The sequence below is a fragment of the Oculina patagonica genome, chromosome 2 (assembly GCF_052425735.1).
Source record: "Oculina patagonica isolate OP01 chromosome 2, crgOcupat, whole genome shotgun sequence".
NCBI lineage: Eukaryota > Metazoa > Cnidaria > Anthozoa > Scleractinia > Oculinidae > Oculina > Oculina patagonica.
Window position 1 is genome coordinate 27649481 of NC_135759.1, and position 18751 is coordinate 27668231.

Sequence of the window (18751 nt, forward strand, 5' to 3'; positions counted from 1 at the left end):
CGATTTCTTTCCATGATGTCTTGGATACTGGCAGGTCTTCGGAGCTTGCCAGTACTTTCCTAAGGTAAAACGATGGGCTGGACAAACCATCATATTCTTAATCTGTTCTTCAGTGAGTTCTAAAAGACCTGCTCTTGCCAGTATTAGATCCCTTTCACATGAATTTTCTCTTGACAGGTGGTGATTTGCTAGATGCAAACTGATATCGCCGTCACAATCATTTAGGGCTATACAATCTGTATGTCCACGACTACTTCCGCACTTACCACCTAAAATTGCCGAGAAGGAACAAAATCCTGCCATTTCACAGAACGAAACAACACGAAACGCAAAGAGCAAAACTATTCCTGCCGTAATGTAACCACGCACAACATCAATTGTCGCAAATTTGCATAAGTTAAATTTAGCACAAGGGCAGTGCAAAAAAAAGTGAAGAAAATAAATATTAAAGGAAAAGTTTGTAGCCTATTCACAAAATTGAAAAACAAATGATATAAAGTAAAACAAGAAATAGTTTTAGCAGCAAGCATTTGTCACACGGGTTGAAATTAACCTACTAAAAATAACTTTCATTGACATTCCAGCGTGCATCAAAGCCGTCTGAAACCAACATTTTCTGAGAAATTCGCTTTCGCCTATTTTTATTCGTGTTGCATTTTCTCTGGGCGTACACTTAAATAATACAATGATAATAATTTCTAGCTGTTAATTGTGTTTAATATGTTAAATTATTAAGGGTTTCTTTCGTAGTTCATTCCCTAATTATGATAACCGAATCACGGAAACCGCTTTTCGAAGCTTTTTGCACAGTTAAAGACGGAACTAAAGACAACTCATACCGGAGCCGCTCATGATTTAACCTTCTTAATTCTTATTTTTGGGGCGATATTTGATAAATTTAGGATTGTCCATGCCTTATTCCGAGCAGAAAGCTAGTTTCAAAAATATTTGCTCCCTCGGACAACTGTTTTATGTGGGAAAGATAGGAAACACAATAGTAAGAAATTGCGTGACGCGCGTTACGACCGTTAAAAATAGGCTTTGTTGATAAAACTCCTAAAATTCAAAAAGCTTAGTACCCAAAACTTTTTTTCTTGTTTCTAGTACACCAACCCTAGTACTAATCGTAGATAGTGTCCAGGGCTCTAGATCACGTTAAACTTTTGAGAAAAACCTCTCTAATTAACAGTATGTTTGCGTGATTTTTGCGATGGCTCTTTATGGGGTGTTTTAAAAAAATCATAATTAATTTTTGTTAAGTCAGATTTCAAATATTTTACCATGAACTAATAGACAAGACATAAAATAAAATGATATTCAAGTTTCATTTTATTTGAGTTAAAGCGTAATTTTTCAGCGCGTTGAGCGCGACGCCTAAATTTGACTCGAAACAAGGTGATTTTTTCGGTTTTTGACCGTTCTCAGCAATCATTGCCAAAAATATTGACAAATAACACTACAAGCCAAAATATTGCTATTTTTGTTTATCATATGGATCAATTGTCTTGCACAGAAAATTTGAAGGAATTCTGTTTTGGGCCGAAAATCGAGTGGTCGGTTCTTACACGGACGCTCACTTAATACTGAAACTCCGTTAGTGCTGAAGTAGAAGGAAGGAAAAGTTATTTCGAATTTCAGTGAGGCCATACCAAGCGTACACGTAACACCTAGGAGTACCATGAGCTATAGGATAAGTGGAGTTTTTTCTAAATTAAAAGCCAATATCTTACCACTAAAGTCTTTTTACTACTCTGTTTACTACTTTGGTTGTTCTATCGCAACACATGGGTAACCAGATAAAAAATATAACACAAACAGCGGTGATAAACATTATGAAAAATTGCATTTTAATAAACCAGGCCTTTATTCAATCGAGAAAACCTGGATGCTAAACTAATTTGCATTTGGTGTTACGGCGAATAATAAAAACACTGGGTAGGAAAAACTTTCACTGTTGCTAAGAGATTTTGGTGCTTGGCCAATCACTAAACCGAACAAACAATGGGTATTGTTTTTTAATTTCGTGTTGAGCTCGTAAGATCTACGAGCACTCTCAATCCTCTAGTGAGGTATGAAAAAGGCGACAAACTTGAGCCTTTCCCCACATGGACGAAGAAAGGTTGGCAACCGGAAATGAATTTTGGTTTATTTTGGAGGTGTTCGCAACTCAACGGTGGAAAAAAAATGTAAATTTCAGATAGTTTTGTGGTCGTTGTCGTTATTTTTTAAGGCTTTCGCTATGGAGTAAGCTGGAGTTGTCTTAAGTTGCCTAAACAAGCAACGAGTGACTTTTTACCGATGCAGCATGAGCGGGAAAACACAGGCGTTGAACTCTATGCGTGTGTTTGTGTGGTCACAACTTACAAATATGAATATTCAAATCTATTCACTAATTGTTGTTGTGAACATTTAAGCTTCAAAAAACCGGCTTTTACAACTGAGGTTTTGAAATAAAATATATAAGAAAAATTTCCGCATAGGGTGAGTTAGTTTTTATGCAGGTTTTTTGACGAATTTAAGCTTGTAAGAGCGCTTCTTTGTTTAATGTTTTCGACTCGTATATATAATACAATTATTTACATGCGGCGTGCAATTTATTGTCGTCGGAGAATCCACTACTGTTTCTGGAATGTAGCCGATAAAACTTTATTTCCTCCACTCACTACTTCTCTAAACATTAGAACGTCAGATTATGACAGTAAAATAAAGAAAAGTAGTAAGAGTGGGCGAGCCCGTATTATTTCAATTTACTTCAAAGGTGATGTAAATAGTTCTTAACTCCAATTCATAGTCGCAAAATTCAACCATTTAATTAAGCAAGACTCCAACGACTTCGGGTAAACCCATGTTCACCTCATCCCACTCCCTGTGTGAATGAATGGTTTCCTTTGTATAACCCCCAGGTGGGCCACCTTTACATTCCTTATAAGGAAAATGGCCACCTTTGGATCTTACGAGCTTCACACGAAAGAAGGGATTATCTTCCTACCCATGGTATTATACACAAAGTCCCAAATGCAAATTAGCTTAGTGGTCCACATGTAGGAATACCTACCCCCAAAAGCATGAAATGGTGCTTTTTTTCGGGGAGTGGCCAGGGGCACTCCAAATGCAAATTAGTTTAGCATCCAGGTCTTGTCGGTTGAATAAAAGCCTGGTTACCCATGTATTGTGATCGAACAACGACAGAAGTAAACAGAGTAGTAAAGAAAAGACTTTAGTGGTAAAATATTAGCTTTTAACTTAGAAAACTCCACTTATCCTATAGCTCATGGGAGAACATGAGTTCTCGTTTGAACGTGACGTGTGTCAATCTATTTAATTGCTAAAATGTTACCGTACATCGAATTTTTACTTATGAAATCCCCAACATTCCTAATATGTAATGTGGCGGTAACAAATCGAACAAAGTTCAAGGGTCTGTAATTCCGCATCTTATAAAGTCAACTAGACCAAAATTGATTAACAACTATTCACTGCCAATATAGCAACACTTAATCATTCATATATTCATTCCATGTGTGACGTGATGACAACGTCACAAATAAGCTACAGTAGAACCCCGGTAACTCGAACTCTGAAGGGAAACGAATAACAAATCGAGTTAGCGGGGTTGCGAGTTATCGGGGTCAATTTGACCCACATTTTGATCAAGGGAAACGAAATTTAGTTCGAGTTAGCGAGGTTTTCGATTTTTTCCAAGTTCGAGTTAACCGAGTAAAAATGACTAAAGGTGGGTTCAAATTCAAGGCAAATGGAAGTTAGTTCGAGTTAGCGGGGTTCTACTGCATTCTCATGGCCGCAAGTTTAGATTTCAGTTTGGATCAATCGGTAAACTATGTTCCAATCAATTTAAATTTAATCTAAGAATATGGAAATTACAATGTTTTGTTTTATAGTAATCATAATATCAAAGTTAGAGACATGTAGACCGTTCTTTGGATTCAATATTTTCACACTAAAATGCTGAATCAAGTAGAGTAACATGTATGGTCATTAGTGATCATAAAAACATGCATGATTTTAGGTCTTTTGTGACGTTGCTCCTTTAATAGACAAACTTTTCTGTCATCAGTGCGGATGGTTTGATGTGATTTGACAAATTTTGGCCAATGAGGAAAAATCTTCAAGCGCACCGCCAACAAAATTTGTCCCGGGTAAAAACTGGACGGAATCGACAAACCAACTAAAGAAATGATGATGATAATGATGATGATGATGATGATCTTTATTTATAGAGCGCCATTTCTATTAATAACCACTTAATTAAGAAAAAGTAAAAGAAAGAAGGCAGCATGTAGTTTTATGTTATCAGGTATATCGTTCCATAATATTGTGCAGTTACTGAAAAAGCGTGCTTTCCGCATGATTCAAGGTTATACGTAACTTAGTAATTACTGACAGTTCGTTATTGGCAGAACCAGGTGTTCTGCTAGAAATGTATTTATCTAATAAGTCTGTCAAGTATTTAGGCCCAACTTCATGGTTAGTTTAATTTAAAAGTCAAAATAAAGATCTTAAAATCTATTCGTGACTTAACTGGGAGCCAATGAAGTGTTTTTAAAATCGCCGTAATATGATCGTATTTCTTGGAGTACGTAAAAAAAAGCTTCAGCAGTTTGCACATGTTGAAGCGTTTGCAGCAGATTTAATGGTAGGCCCGAAAGTAGAGAATTACATAATCAATTCGTGAAGTTACAAAGTCGTGTATCGGTGTCTCACAGTTTCTGTGTCATAGGAACTTCCTAATGGTGACTACATTAAGTAATAGTCCAGTCCCTGAACTCTCTCTTCCGCGCGCCTTTTATAGGGGCTGAACCCAGGCGCGCGAAGAGAGAGTCCAGGATAACTTGCATGCGCATGCGCCAGTTTTTCCCCAAAAATTGGGGGAAAAACCATTTGGCAGCACGTTTGAAAATGCGCGCGCACAGATGACGAGTTCAACTACGCGACCGTGTACTAAAGCAGGATCACTGTAATAACTTTTAAAAGCCTAGCTTTGCCGTCGGTGTCTGCTAAAAGCTAACGGCCAAAACATATTTCGCTATCCGTCAACTATTCCTAGTATTTTGTAGCTGTTTATTGAATTGGTTTTGGATGCAATTGAGCACAGTTTTTTTCTTGCATTTATTGGCGCGCTCGGTCGCGTAGTCGAATTCGTCATTTGAGCGAGCCAGTTTTAACCTAGCGCGCGCGTCCCAAGCAAGTGACGCCACACTCCTCGCTTCTCATTGGTTCGTTCGGAGCATGCGCATGTAAGTTATCCTGGACTCTCTCTTCGCGCACCTGGGTTCAACCCCTATAAAGGGCGCGAGAAAGAGAGAGTTCAGGGACTGGACTATATTAAGTAAATGATAGAAAGCTGTTTTGCAGAATGAGTTCACTTGTTTGGTCATAGAGAGATGAAGGGAGGTATTATCAAACTGCACGCGAATGTTCTTGGCTGACTCAGCTGCTACAATCAATTCATTGTCTGCATAAATGGATCTTAACGGCTGAGGAATTCCATAAGTAATTCCATAAGTCGGGACTTGTGAAACTCAATTTAATTTTCATTTTTATGATGAATTTAGAACTCTCACTTTTCTTGTAATTTCTTAATCCACGGACGGACAAGCAAATTTATAAAACTCAAAACAACAAAGGACCGCCAACGCAACAATGCTGTTAAATTGAGGACATTCAAGAAACCCTGATTAGCCGAAAATATTATACTACGTGAAAAAGAAGACTATGCGAGACACCAGCAAGACCAGAACCAATAAAGCAGGGTTGAAACCGCGGGCAGCTGTTTCGTTCTTAGTTTTTGGGACTCATCAGCGTGGTGTAGCAAATTTAAATTAAGCCAGAGCAGATAAATTGCAACTGACCTGTTCACTATATCATATTCTGTACTTTCAACTCACTTGTCCCCCGAATCACGCTTTGCCACATCACGTTTTTCGAGGAACAAGAAGACAAAGTATCACAATGGTGTCTCACAAAGCAAAATCACTTTTATATGTGGATGGGCAAAGCCAACCTAAAAATTAAGCACATGATAATTTTTTCCGCCTGATCATGTTTCTTGCAGATCCTACGTTTAGCAGCATTATTGTTGGCGGTCCTTTGTTGTTTTGAGTTTTACTTTTACATTTTAAGGACGGTAGGACTTCTTAGATTCCATATGCTGCGCTTTCTTTTAGCATGGTTGTGGCCATGGCGTTAAATAACGAAAATTGATACAAAATCAAGCCAAAATGCTTATCGAGTACAATTTACCGATAGACACATGGTTGGGATATCAAAATTTTTGTAAGGGATAAATGAACAGTTATTGAGAGTTTCAGCATTACAGAGTAAGTCCTCTTTTTTTAAAATTTCAAAAAAAACTCAAGTGGTGCGGGTCCACCACCCTCTGAAGGGGAACAAAAAGTGCCCCCATGTATCTCCAATAGTATTCATATTGTTTTTATAAATATAATATGTTGCATGTGTAAAGCACTGAAATGGTTCGTTTAGAGGCACTTCCGTGTAAACTATGAAGTCAAACATTGCGAAAAAAATGTGTCATAAATTTCATAAAGCGTCCGCCATCTTTGATAACAAAATTCTGTTTGAAAATGTCAGAAAATCCCTCAAATTGATCTGAAAAACTAGAAACAAAGAAAGAAAGATCCAAAAACTGTAAAGGTTTTTAAATAAACGCTTATTTTAAAAAAAGCAAAATCACACGAAAGCAGTACCTCAAAACCCAACTATATTTTATACTCTTGAAAGCATTTGGTTCCCATATCGCCAGTTACAGATGGTGCGACGTACTAACGCAAAACTGAGCTTTAACAAAAGAAGAAATAACTTAACCCAAGCACCTATAATTGCTGCAAGATATATAACCAAACAGTGTGCAAAATAAAAATGCATCATTTTATTTGTATCATGAGAAAAGATCGTCGGATTTACACAAAACCTCAAATCTTACTTATCATCTAAAAATAACTACCACTGCGGTTACAAATTACAAGTCTATCTCCATACAACAAGTGGAGCTCGGGGCAGTTTTAGGCTTAAAAAACTACATTTGCGGCTATACTGATCTACAGATTAGTTCCTACATATAATTGAAGAGTGTAGCCATTACCGTTCTCGGATTTTTGTGTAAACTTGAACCTACAGCAAATAAGAGGTACTCGTTCACAGAATCGTTCTAACTTTTCTAACATGAAGATAAAATACCCTTGCTCTAATAACAGGGAGGGTCATAGTTGACGGTGCTGTATTTCCCCGGAGAGACCTTTTTGACAATCAACTTAGCAATATTCCAGAACCCTGCATAATCATTTACTCTAAACAGAAACTGATCTGGCGGATAGGAGGCCACCTTAACCATCTCATCTATTCCGTGAATGTAGTCTCCAACAGCAACCACATAAATCTCCACTCCACTGCCTTTCAGTTTGTCGGCGTTGGGTACGGTCAAGTGGGAATTAACGTTTGATTGACCATCAGTGACAAGAAAAACCATGCTCCTTGTTGGGGAGGTTCTACGACCTTTGTTAAAATAAAAGAAAGCATTAATTACAAACAATTCCCTAAAGTCATTAAAATAAAGATCAGTAAAAAAAGTAGCACAAACATTGCGACTGAGTTTCCAAAGGTCAACGTCTTTCAAAGTGTTAATGATAGATTCATAGTAATGGAACTGAGTTTCTGACCGGCAGGACATGGAGGTGACTGACTTTTCAGCAACTGGGTCTCTTCGGTGTGTACAGCAGAGGATGACTTAAAAGCATTAAATGTCATCCCGCCCAGACTTCCCCGTCAACTTGAGCAAACAGACACTTCTCATCTCATTAGAGCCGATAAGCATTTAAGCTAACTTAGCTACAATATGCAGAATATACCTGACAAAGGGTCATCAAACAGTTGCTTTGCCTCTGCCAGTCCGGCCTGAGTGTTAGTGGAGCCACCATTTGGATAAGCTATCTTCGTTATCTCACTGGCTGCTGAAGAGTATGGCAAAAACTTGAAATTGACAGTGGCTGAGCTGCCAAAGGTAACCGCCGCGTACTTCGTATCATATGAGGGATTGTGCGCTGTTTTCATCACGTGTTTAAGTGCTTCTTTTCCTTTCTTGAATTCGCAAGAACCAATCGACCCAGAACCGTCCATAACTATTACGATATCTTCAGTGGAAGTTGAACGTTTATGAATGCCGCCTTGAACACTAACTATCAACCTAGCCGGATAGCTCATAAAGTTGGTCATGAGCTTCTCTGCAGTTACATCGGGGGAAGGCACACTTTGAAATGCTGCAAATAAAAAGCAAAATTGTTGTCCAAAGGGTTAAAAAGGGGGAGATGATGTTTCCTTATGTTGCGGAATGCACAGAAATTAGAAACTTCGCCGACCCAAACCGAGTTGGATTAATTTTCAGGCTTCCACATTACAAAGTTTTAATTGTTAGCAGCTTGCATTGTAATATAATTTATGATAAATATATTTCTTAGCTTTTGTCTTGTTTTACCTTACATGTACAATCTTTAAATTTTATTGTGGTAAAGATGAAAGATCCAGTTTATGACAAATAACATCATGCGGCCGTACGCGGACAACGTTTGCTTTGCATAAAATCTTAAAATGATTTTATTTTAGTTGCGACCGGCTGAGAGCAATAAGAGTACTGATGTTTGTGAATTTAAAAAGTGGCGATAAGAGTACTGATGATTGTGAATTTAAAAAGTGGCAATAAGAGTACTGATGTTTGTGAATTTAAAAAGTGGCTTTAAGAGTACTGATGATTGTGAATTTAAAAAGTGGCAATAAGAGTACTGATGTTTGTGAATTTAAAAAGTGGCAATAACTTACCCTGATAATAAGGGTCGTTCGGATCTGTTGGGTAAGTTGCATTTCGGTAAGCTGGGCGTGCTGAACTTGGTCCTGTTAGGATCACAACCAGGCACATCATGGAGGCAAGGCAGGCAGCAAATCTTGACATTTTTAAGTCTTGATTACTGTTCCGGGCTCCACACTTTCTGGGTTTGAAATCATGAAGAGAAGTGGTTATTTTTATAGACAAAACGAACTTCCTGTGACTGGTCTATTTCTGGTACAGCTTGACAGTTGTTGACAACTCTGAACTTGTATCCGCTGAGAAGGAAGATATTTGTTACACCACACGTCTGAAACCTGCTCATTCCGGAATTCCCCACAAAACATAAGTAGACAGGAAGCAGTTTCTAAATTCTATTGTTTAAACTCCACTTTGACCCACTTTCGTGAAAATGGGGAAAACAGGACCATCTGGCACGTGCACACACGAGAGGAATTCCTCCAGTCTAAGGATTCTAAAAAGAACTGGTTCCGTATTCTACCATTTTGCATTGACTAAATTTATTCGAGGCTTTGCTACATAGGAGGGTAGCTGCACATTAAATGAGAAATATGAAAAACAAACATGGAAATTTAAAGATTAGACGTGCTAACTCCGCACAGGCATACGGAGTTAAAAGAAGCCATTATCGCGTCGGTCAGCAAGGAATTATCTTTTACCTTCTACGTGCTAGCTGAGACTGAAGGAAGCATAACTATTATTCATCCGTTCAGTTCAGCCAAACTTCCCCTTCCTGTCAGTCCCTTCCTGTTTTGGTGTTTAGCTTGAAGGATACATTGCTTCAGCTAGGCCTGTTTCAGATAAAAAGGTCAGAGGACTAATGTAAAGTAAACCCCAACAAAGAAAAAAAATCAAGGTGCATGCTGTGCTGTGCAGTGAAATGTCTGAAAAGTTGAATTTAGAACTTCCGTTATTGCTGAGGTAGAAGGAAAGGAGAACTTATTTCAGGGAAACCGGCATACGAAGCGTGGCATCTGCTGACTAATGGTTAGCGAGTTGGACTCCGGATCTAGCGAAGGGTACTGGCTAAGTGAGTCCCAACTGAGGGCGCAACCGGACAAAATGCTATAGGGTGTAAATTTTGATGAATCAGCATTCTGTAGCTATTCAGCAAGAGTAGAAATAATCCTAGCCGATCAAGGCTACAGAAACCGGGATAAAGTTTTCCTCCTTATTACTTCTCCCTTTCCTACTCCACATTTTTTTCTGCTTTTGTGGTGTGAGCCCCTATATCGTCTTGAGACTCCCGAAACGATCATTTTAAATGTCAACTTCAACTTTATACCCGGGTTTTTAGAAAGCAAGCAAGGTGTCGATACCTAGAATTGTAGTTGCTCATTCTGAGAGATAAATTTAAAAAGCAAAAAATTAAATGAGCAGATATCCGGATTTCTCTTCAGTGAGAGATGTATACATGATCCGTGATTCAGTACTGCTTGCGTGTCAATTGCCGGCATTCCGTAGCACGACATGACACTAAATTCCATCGCAGATCACTTCTCTTCAATCTTCAACTTGGAGATTATATTCGGGTTCAAGCAAATCCTTTGTTGGTTGTGCTAAAGGTTTTGGTTGTTTGCAGTGATGTCGCCTGGGGTTCTTTTCACCCCACTTCTAACTAAAATTTAATATTTTTAACAAAAACGCAAAAACCAAGAGCACTGAAATAAATTTATTTAGACAAGTTAAATTCTCAAGGATTTCAAGGCAAAATTCTATACCCACATGTTGACTTATTAAATTCGTCAAGTTTTATGAATTACACACGACGGCTATTCAGAACGTTATGTTAAGGGGTCCGCCGACCATTTTAAGAAGTGGCTGGCGATTTGCACCTGAACTGTCTCATTTGCATATTTTAACGGTGCGAGGTTTGAGGTTTACGCATCTTCTCAATACGATTGTAAAAGATTTTTAAATTTTTTGTCAAAATGCTTCATTCCCAGGTCGAAGGTGAACTTATTTTTAGTAGTTCTGTGTTATCCCATGCAATTTGTTTTCTTTTTAAAGGCTTCGATACTCTGGAGGGTAGATGCACATCAAAAAAAGATGAAAAACCTCAACGAATATGAAAAAAATCACAGTATGTATATAAAAACAATTCAAAAGCGTCATTCACTTAAGATTAGAGGTGCTAATTCCGTATACACGTGTAGGTCTCTCGAAGTTGAGAAGCCATTTCCGTGCAGTGTCGGTCTATGACTTCAAAGAATTTTGTTATACGTTCTTCGTACTAGCTATTCATCCGTTCAGTTCAGCCAAACTTTCCCTTCCCTGTTTTAGTGTTTAGTTTGGAGAAAATATTGCTTTAGCTAGGCTGTTTTCTGTAAAAGAGATTTCAGATAACGAGTCAAAGAACTAATGTAAAGTAAACCCCAAGGGAAGAAGGGAACATATCCAAGCTCCCCAAATTATGTTTGAGAAGTTTAATTATAATCTGAAGTACCGTTATCAGTTACACCCACGAAGCGTGGTTTTTGCTCTCAGTATCATTCTATGAGTTCATGGTTAGGGCATTGGACTCTGGATCGAGCGGTCTAGGTTCGAGTGCTGCTGTTTTTGAGTACAAATGGCTGAAAAAAGGAAGAATAATCATTATTCATCCGTTCAGTTCAGACAACCTTCCCCTTCCTGTCTCTTCATGTTTACGCGTTTAGCTTGAAATACATTGCTTTAGGCTTAAGGCTAGGCTGGTTTCTGATGACGAGGTCAAAGGATAAAGTAAATCCCAAGTGAAGAAGAAAACGAATGCCATGAATATTTAAGTTTAATTATCATACCAAAGTACCATCGCTGAGAAAGAAGAAAAGGAAGACTTATTTCAGTTACAGCTACCACGAAGCGTGGTTTCGTCTCTCAATGGTTGGCGCATTAGACTCTGAGTCGAGCGATCTAGGTTGGAATGCTGTCTCGAGTACAAATGAGTATAATCTAGTACAAAAGGCTATTGGGTAACTGAGAGGGCAGTAATTAAGTAATTTGTTGAGCACATGACAAAGAATCATTAGACCCAAACTTAAGTTCCGGTTGTGTTGGCCACCATCGTCTTGAGACTTCCGAGACGCTAACTTAAAATGTCAACTTCCAATGTATACAACTTTTTTATTGGAGAAATGCTTCCTTTTCCTTCCCAGTTTCTTAGGGCAATGGGCGAGTTTTAATCACATCGTATTATCTCCACATATCTTGTGTCGAGTGTACATGTTTAGTCACGTCTTGTAAAGTAGCTGTTGGTGTTGTTTTGGGGGCCAGAGGCACTAATCCTGTTGTTTGTTCTACTATTCCCTTGAAAGGTAGCGGCGGAGCCATTCATGTGAGACCCAACATTTCCATACAAATCACACTTTCAAAGGACATTGAGTTATAAGAAAAGAAATAAACACTTAATAATGCGCAAAATTTAAACAATCATCATTTTACTTGTTGTTTAATATTTATTAAAAAAATGTTCGTGCGATTCACACAAAGCATCAAATATTATCTATCACCTAAAATTGATACAGTAAATACCATTGCAGTTATAGAATACTAGTCTCCAGGCATATGCCAAATGGAGACCGGATCAGTTTGAATCAAAGCACAAAAGACAGCTTGGCCTTAAATGACTAAACTTTCGGCTTTACTAATCTACATATAAGCTCCTACATAGAATTGAAGGGTGTAGCATTACGCACAGTAAACGATAAAACGCTTTTTCAAAGCACTTTTCAGTCTAACATCAAGCTGAAGTAACCCCAGTTTATTAACAAGGAGGGTCATAGTTAGCGATGCTGTATTTACCCGGCGAGACCTGTTTTACACTCAACTGAATAATATCCCAGAATCCCGCCAAATCTTTTACTTTGAACAGGAACCGCTCTGGTGGATAGGAGGCCACCTTTACAATCTCATCTATTCTGTTAATGTAAGTTCCAACAGCAACCACATAAATATCCACACCACTGTTTTTCATTGCGTTGGCGTTGACATCGGGTAAGGTCAGATCACCATCAGTGAAAAATAAAACCATCTTCCTTGCCCACGGACGGCGACCTTTGAAAGATGAAAAAATTACTTCAAACAATTGAACGATAAGAACCGATGACAAACAATACAAATATTTTTAGCTGTTGTCTCACTTTATAGTATCATCTTTGCCATAATTAAAAGTAATAAAACAAGTTCTATAAAAAAGGGAGGCAACCACTATAACTGAGTTTTCAAAGGATTTCTTTGCTTTGTGATACTTTTAAAGGCCTAGTTAAATAAATACAGTTACTTTTTTCTCTCGTAAAGCTATCAGTTCTGTCCCGAATAACCGAGCTGACAGTTTTTATAGAAGCTGCATCTTCGGTATGTATAGAGGTCGACTAATGAATGTGGATTACCTTCCCGCCCATGCAGGCTTCCCCAATAATCTGAGAAAACAAACATCTATTGCGCCCACGAAAGCCAATTATTCCTTAGGCTACATTGTCTACATTTTGTGTAAAAAATTACCTGAGTTAGAGTCATTAAACAGTTTCTTTGCTTCTGCTAGTCCAGCTTGAGAATTAGTCGAGCCACCTGGATAAGATATGTTCGCTATCTCACTGGCTGCAGAAGAGTATGGCAAGAACTTGAAATTGACCTGGGCTGTGGAGCCAAAGGTAACCGCTGCGTACTTCGTGTCGTAATGGCTGGGATTGCGCAGTGTGACCATCAGTTTAAGTACTTCTTTTACTTTCTTGAATTCGCAACGGCTAACTGACCCAGAACCGTCTATAACTATTACAAAATCTTCAACTTGAATGACAGGTGAACGTTTTGTTATGTCAGCCCCCTTCTCAACTGTCTTAGGATAGCCGAGAAAGCCGGTCATGAGCTTCTTTGCAGTGACATCCTGGGAAGGCACAGTTTGAAAAGCTGTAAATGAAAGGCAGAATTATTTTATAAAATGGCCATGATGAGGATGATCCTATTTAGAAACACCTTCTAATTCCGCGAACAGTTGCTCAGGATAGGAAACACTTTTAGAATATTAAAATATTATGAGTGACAAATCTATAGATTTTCTCGGAATTGCTGAGAAATATTTTATCTGGTTTTCAAATAAAAAACAAACAATGTAAAACCAAGCTCGAGTAATCAAGGTTTCTTGATTATTACGTTTGAATTAAAAGCAACTCGTAAAAATGAAATAACTTACTCTGATAATAAGGGTCGTTCTTGTCTTTTGGGTAAATTGGGAGAGAGAAAATAAGTGCCGAATTGAACTTGATCCTGTTAGGATCACAAGCAGGCACATCATGGAGGCAAAAAATGTAGCTAATCCCCACATTTTCAAGTTTATTCATTTTCACTGTTCTGGGCTCTAAACTTTCTTGGTTTGAAATCGTAAGAAGGTGATTGTTTTATAGACAAGTTAACTTCAGTGTAGCTGTCCTAAATTTGGTACAGCTTGTCAGTTTGTCACTTTAAACTTGCCAGCTGAGAAGAAAGACCAGTGCTGCACTTCACGACCGAAACGTGCTTCAAAATTTACAATAGGAGCTTTTTACGCAGGCATGGTAATAAATATTGCTTAATCTACTAGTTATATTTCTCTACATGCATGCAGTGCTGTGAAGATTTTCGTTCTCAGGAAAAGTGGCCCAGTTCAAGATGAGCTTATAGAGAAACGTTGTGATTTGCTATTTTTTGGAAAGGAAAGTTTGCTTGATCGGCCATGTTCGAGAGACTAACCAACAATAAAAGAACAACTAGCATGTTCAAAACCGGATAACTTAGTTCTCTTCTTCTCTACCGCGAGAAGCGGACACATTGATGTTATTTACACGAATATATACAAATACGAAATTACTTACAAGATGGATTGCACGTTGGCTAATAAATTACACTTACATTCATAATATTGTGGGTCCGGATCCGGAGTTGCGAAGCTGTGACCTGTAAGGAAGGCGAGAAGACAGATCGTCGCAACTAAGAACTGCGTCGACATTTGGAAATATTTGTCAGCAATGTAGAGAATCAGCCCTTGTCTGAGTAGCTCCGCGTCACTTTAGGTCTGAGCTTGTTGTGTTGGGGTAGCTGCTTTTATAGACCCAACAGCTTCCTTGTTTCATTCTCCACACGACATTTCATCAAAACGGGAAGTTTGATGTTAACATGTTCAAACTTCGGTATTGCTGATTTATTTTCAGCTTTCAGTGGTCCATTGCTGATGTTTGTGTCACGTATTAGTTTCTACGTTTAAGCTTCCTCTGGGTAATATTTCTTTCAGATACCTGCTAAATGGTATTATAGTACACCCGCTGGGTTGCTGCAACAAGTCGAAACTAGTTAAAATGCTATACATTTCATTACGTAGTTCAAGCGCTGTATGCACATTTCATCCAACATGCCATCCTACGTTATCCCCGTTCTTCTTAATCCATAGACATACATGTATGTGTCAAATATTCTTTTCACATTTATTTCAGCTAGGAACCTTTCAGTGGGATTGTATATATTTAAAGATCGGTGGCAGCGCGACGTGCGGTGCTGGCGCGCTCAAGTATCGCGTCTCATCAGTGCTGGCGCTTATAAGGTTTCCGTAGCACGACGCGACACTGCATTCCATCGCAGAAAACTTCCCCAGTCCCTTATCAGAAGCCACATAAGCATCGGTCTTGGGTGCATCGATAAATTGTGTAAAAAAGGTTTCCTTAAAAATCCAACGCCACAACACTTTTTCTTTAGTTCATTACATTGTTTATAGGCCATTATAATGAGAACAGTTCGAACACGGGCCTTAAAAGTGATCCTTGAAACTTTCAAACAGTGCTGGATGATCTTATTGACCTCATTGAAATGTTTGCGTGCAACTGTCTAGAACTCAGTCCACAATTTTCAAAGCGGAAATGCGTTAGTTTTTTCGGAAAGCTCTTTAGACCAAAAAGTTATTTTCTTGCTCACGTGAATCTATTTCAAGTGTTAACTTTATTTAAAGATAGAGTTACGTATCTAAGCAAATTGCTTGTTGGTTGTGCTGAAGGTTTTGGTTGTTTTAGTGATGTTGGGGCTCATTTTCGTCACAATTTGACTATAAGATATCACTCAAAACTATTAACAAAATAAATTGTCTTGATTTTCGAAAATTAATTTCGGCGAGGGAAAATTCTGAACCACGCGAGAATTACACAGATGAGAATTTCAAGAATTACACACGTCGGCTATTCAGCTGGGAGATGTGTGCAAGATCCCTGCCTCATGAGAGTTGGCCAGAGTTGGCAAATCTTTAGGTAAGGCTGCCCGCCGCCACTTCGAGGCGCTGGCTATCAAAGTGTCGCATTTGCGCACTATAATGGTGCGAGTTTTGAGATCGTCGAACGCAAACAGGACGTACTAATAAGTTGACAGTCCCACACAACTTCCTCACGATTCTACGATTGTGAAAAAAATTGTTATTGGAATACTTTCCTTCCCATGTCGAAGGGAACTGGTTAAAAGTAGCCTGCGTTGCAGACGAACAAAACCCCGGTTATATCCGGATATAACTGGGGTTTTGTTCGTCTGCAACGCAGGCTAGTTAAAAGGTGTGCACTGAAATTTAAGGTGTCGATAAGTAGAAGGGGTAGGTGCTCGTTCAGAAACAAAGATGAAAAACAAAAACAAAAAATGAAAATGAAAATGAAAAAAAATCTCAGAAAAATAATTTGAAAGCGTCATTAAGTTAGAGATATTAGACGTGTTAATTCCTTGGCCTCCCGGAGTTTAGAGTCGATCACTGAGTCAAAAGTAATTTTGTTATACGTCGGCTACGTGCTTGCTGAGTAAAGGAGGTATAATTGTATTATTCATCCGTTCACTTCAGCTGAACTTCCCTTCCCTGTTTTGGCGTTTAGCTTGAAGGATGTATTGCTTTAGCTTGGCCTGTTTCAGATGAAGAGGTCAGAGGACTAATGTATTAAATTATGAAGTAAACCCCGACAAAGTAACAAAATACCGTATTCATGCTGTACATGTTTGGGAAGTTTACTAATCTGAAGCAACCTCGTTCCCGAAGTACCGTTATCGCTGAGACAGAATGAAAGGAAGACTTATTTCAGTTACACTTACGAAGCGTTGTTTCTGCTCTCAGTATCACTCTATGAGTTTATAGTGAGCACATTAGACTCTGGATCGAGCAATCTTGGTTAGAGTGCTGTTTTTTCTTGAGTACAAATGGCTGGAAAAAGGAAGCACAATCATTGTTTTACCAAGCTTCCCCTTCCTGTTTTGGCGTTTAACTCAATCACATATTCCGTTAGCTAGGCTAGTTTCTGATGACGAGGTCAAAGGACTTATGTAAAGTAAACCCCAAGGAAGGAAACGAATGCAAGGAATATTTGAGAAGTTTAATTATAATTCCAAAGTACCGTTATCGCTGAGAAAGAATGAAAGGAAGACTCATTTCAATACCCGAATCCCTCTATAGCGCGCGCCTGCAGGGAATTATGGTAGTTGTATTCATCAAACCATGCGCGAGACTCAGCAACGTGCATCGTTGCTGAGTCTCGCGCATGGTTTGATGAATACAACTACCGTGATTCCCTGCAGGCGCGCGCTATAGAGGGAATCGGGTATTACACTGACGAAGCGTGGTTTCTGCTCTCAGTATCATTCTGAGTTCATGGTCAGCGCATTAGACTCTGGATCGAGCGATCTAGGTTCTAGTACTGTCTTTTCTTGAGTACAAATAGCGGAGAAAAGGAAGCATAATCATTATTCATCCGTTCAGTTCAGCTAAACTTCCCCTTCCTGTTTAAGCGTTTAGCTTGAAGGATAGATTGCTTTAGCTAAGCTGGTTTCTGATGACGAGGTCAAAGGACTAATGTAAAGTAAAACCCAGTGAAGAAGGAAACGAATGCAAGGAATATTTGAGAAGTTTAATTATAATACCAAAGTACCGTTATCGCTGAGAAGAAGGAAAGGACAACTTCCTTCAGTTACACTTGCGAAGCGTGGCTTCTGCTCCCGGTATCATTCTATAATTAAAAATTATGATTTGAACATTAGACTCTGGATCGAGCGATCTAGGTTAAAGTGCTATCTCTGAGTACAAACGAGTACAAATGTCTACTGGGTAACTAAGAAGACAGTTATTATACGTAATTCGATCACTAATTTCCTGTGTACATGACAAAGATTCGTTTAATCCAAACTTAAGTTCCGGTGGCGTGGGCCACCATCGTCTTGAGACTCCAGAGACGATAATTTAAAATGCCAATTTCCACCGCATTCATACAACCTTTTTTTTTTATTGAACAAATGCTGCCGTCTCTTTCCCAGTTTCGCAGTTAGGGCAGTGGGCAAGTCAATCTCTTTGATTTTGGTTTTATTCCACTCATTATTCCCTAACGTTGTCTCTCCAGCAATGATACTGATGAGGAACGTTTGAATGCTCGGTGATAAAAATCACTATCATAAACAATTAGCAAATATGCCGTTCCGCGTGGTTCGATAGCACGAGGAGACTGAGTGAGAACACTACGCTCGCGGCGAGACATATAAACCCGTGATATTCTGATACAATTCATCATGACTTACAAGAACTTATATCTTGAAGTACAGTTCTTGTCTAGTAAGATAGACAATACGATTAAATTCAGTCAGTAAATTTGAAACCTTGCTTCTGCTCTAGATCTGTGGTGGTCATGTCCTCAACCCTTCCTTGTCCCCAGGGCCATCTTGTCTATTAGCCGGCGGGGACTGGGACGATAATGTATGAGACAGGATTCACAAATACAGATATATTCTCCTGTAGATTGGGTCTTTTTTAAACTTCTTCCACCCATCGCTTCTTCCCGTCTTGCCAGTTAAGTACGTTGCTTTATCAGATTAAAATTGTACCAATAATTGATAGAATACTCCTTTGTTACTTACGCACTTCATATAAAG

General features: G+C 38.7%; 2 protein-coding genes across 2 annotated transcripts; both read right to left on the bottom strand.

Annotated features, from left to right (window-relative positions):
- Positions 1 to 6937: 6937 nt before the first annotated feature.
- LOC144643864 (vitrin-like) lies at positions 6938 to 9602 on the bottom strand. The gene is made up of 4 exons (XM_078503250.1): positions 9532 to 9602; positions 8848 to 9014; positions 7884 to 8291; positions 6938 to 7530 (listed from the first exon to the last, which is right to left on the bottom strand). The coding sequence occupies exons 2-4, from the start codon at positions 8975 to 8977 to the stop codon at positions 7223 to 7225; spliced, it is 846 nt and encodes a 281-aa protein (XP_078359376.1). The 5' UTR covers positions 8978 to 9014; positions 9532 to 9602; the 3' UTR covers positions 6938 to 7222.
- Positions 9603 to 12315: 2713 nt separating this feature from the next.
- On the bottom strand, positions 12316 to 14985 carry LOC144641920 (von Willebrand factor A domain-containing protein 1-like). Its single transcript, XM_078500937.1, has 3 exons — positions 14735 to 14985; positions 13352 to 13756; positions 12316 to 12904 (listed from the first exon to the last, which is right to left on the bottom strand). Exons 1-3 carry the CDS (start codon positions 14829 to 14831, stop codon positions 12615 to 12617), a joined length of 792 nt encoding a protein of 263 aa, XP_078357063.1. The 5' UTR covers positions 14832 to 14985; the 3' UTR covers positions 12316 to 12614.
- Positions 14986 to 18751: the final 3766 nt, after the last annotated feature.

Coding starts and splice junctions, on each gene's coding strand:
- LOC144643864 (XM_078503250.1), bottom strand. CDS start 8,977: ATGTCAAGATTTGCTGCCTGCCTTGCCTCCATGATGTGCCTGGTTGTG. Junction 8,292..8,847: donor GAACGACCCTTATTATCAGG/GTAAGTTATTGC, acceptor TTTTATTTGCAG/CATTTCAAAGTGTGCCTTCC. Junction 7,531..7,883: donor GTTTGATGACCCTTTGTCAG/GTATATTCTGCA, acceptor ATTTTAACAAAG/GTCGTAGAACCTCCCCAACA.
- LOC144641920 (XM_078500937.1), bottom strand. CDS start 14,831: ATGTCGACGCAGTTCTTAGTTGCGACGATCTGTCTTCTCGCCTTCCTT. Junction 13,757..14,734: donor GGACCCACAATATTATGAAT/GTAAGTGTAATT, acceptor TTTCATTTACAG/CTTTTCAAACTGTGCCTTCC. Junction 12,905..13,351: donor GTTTAATGACTCTAACTCAG/GTAATTTTTTAC, acceptor CATCTTTCAAAG/GTCGCCGTCCGTGGGCAAGG.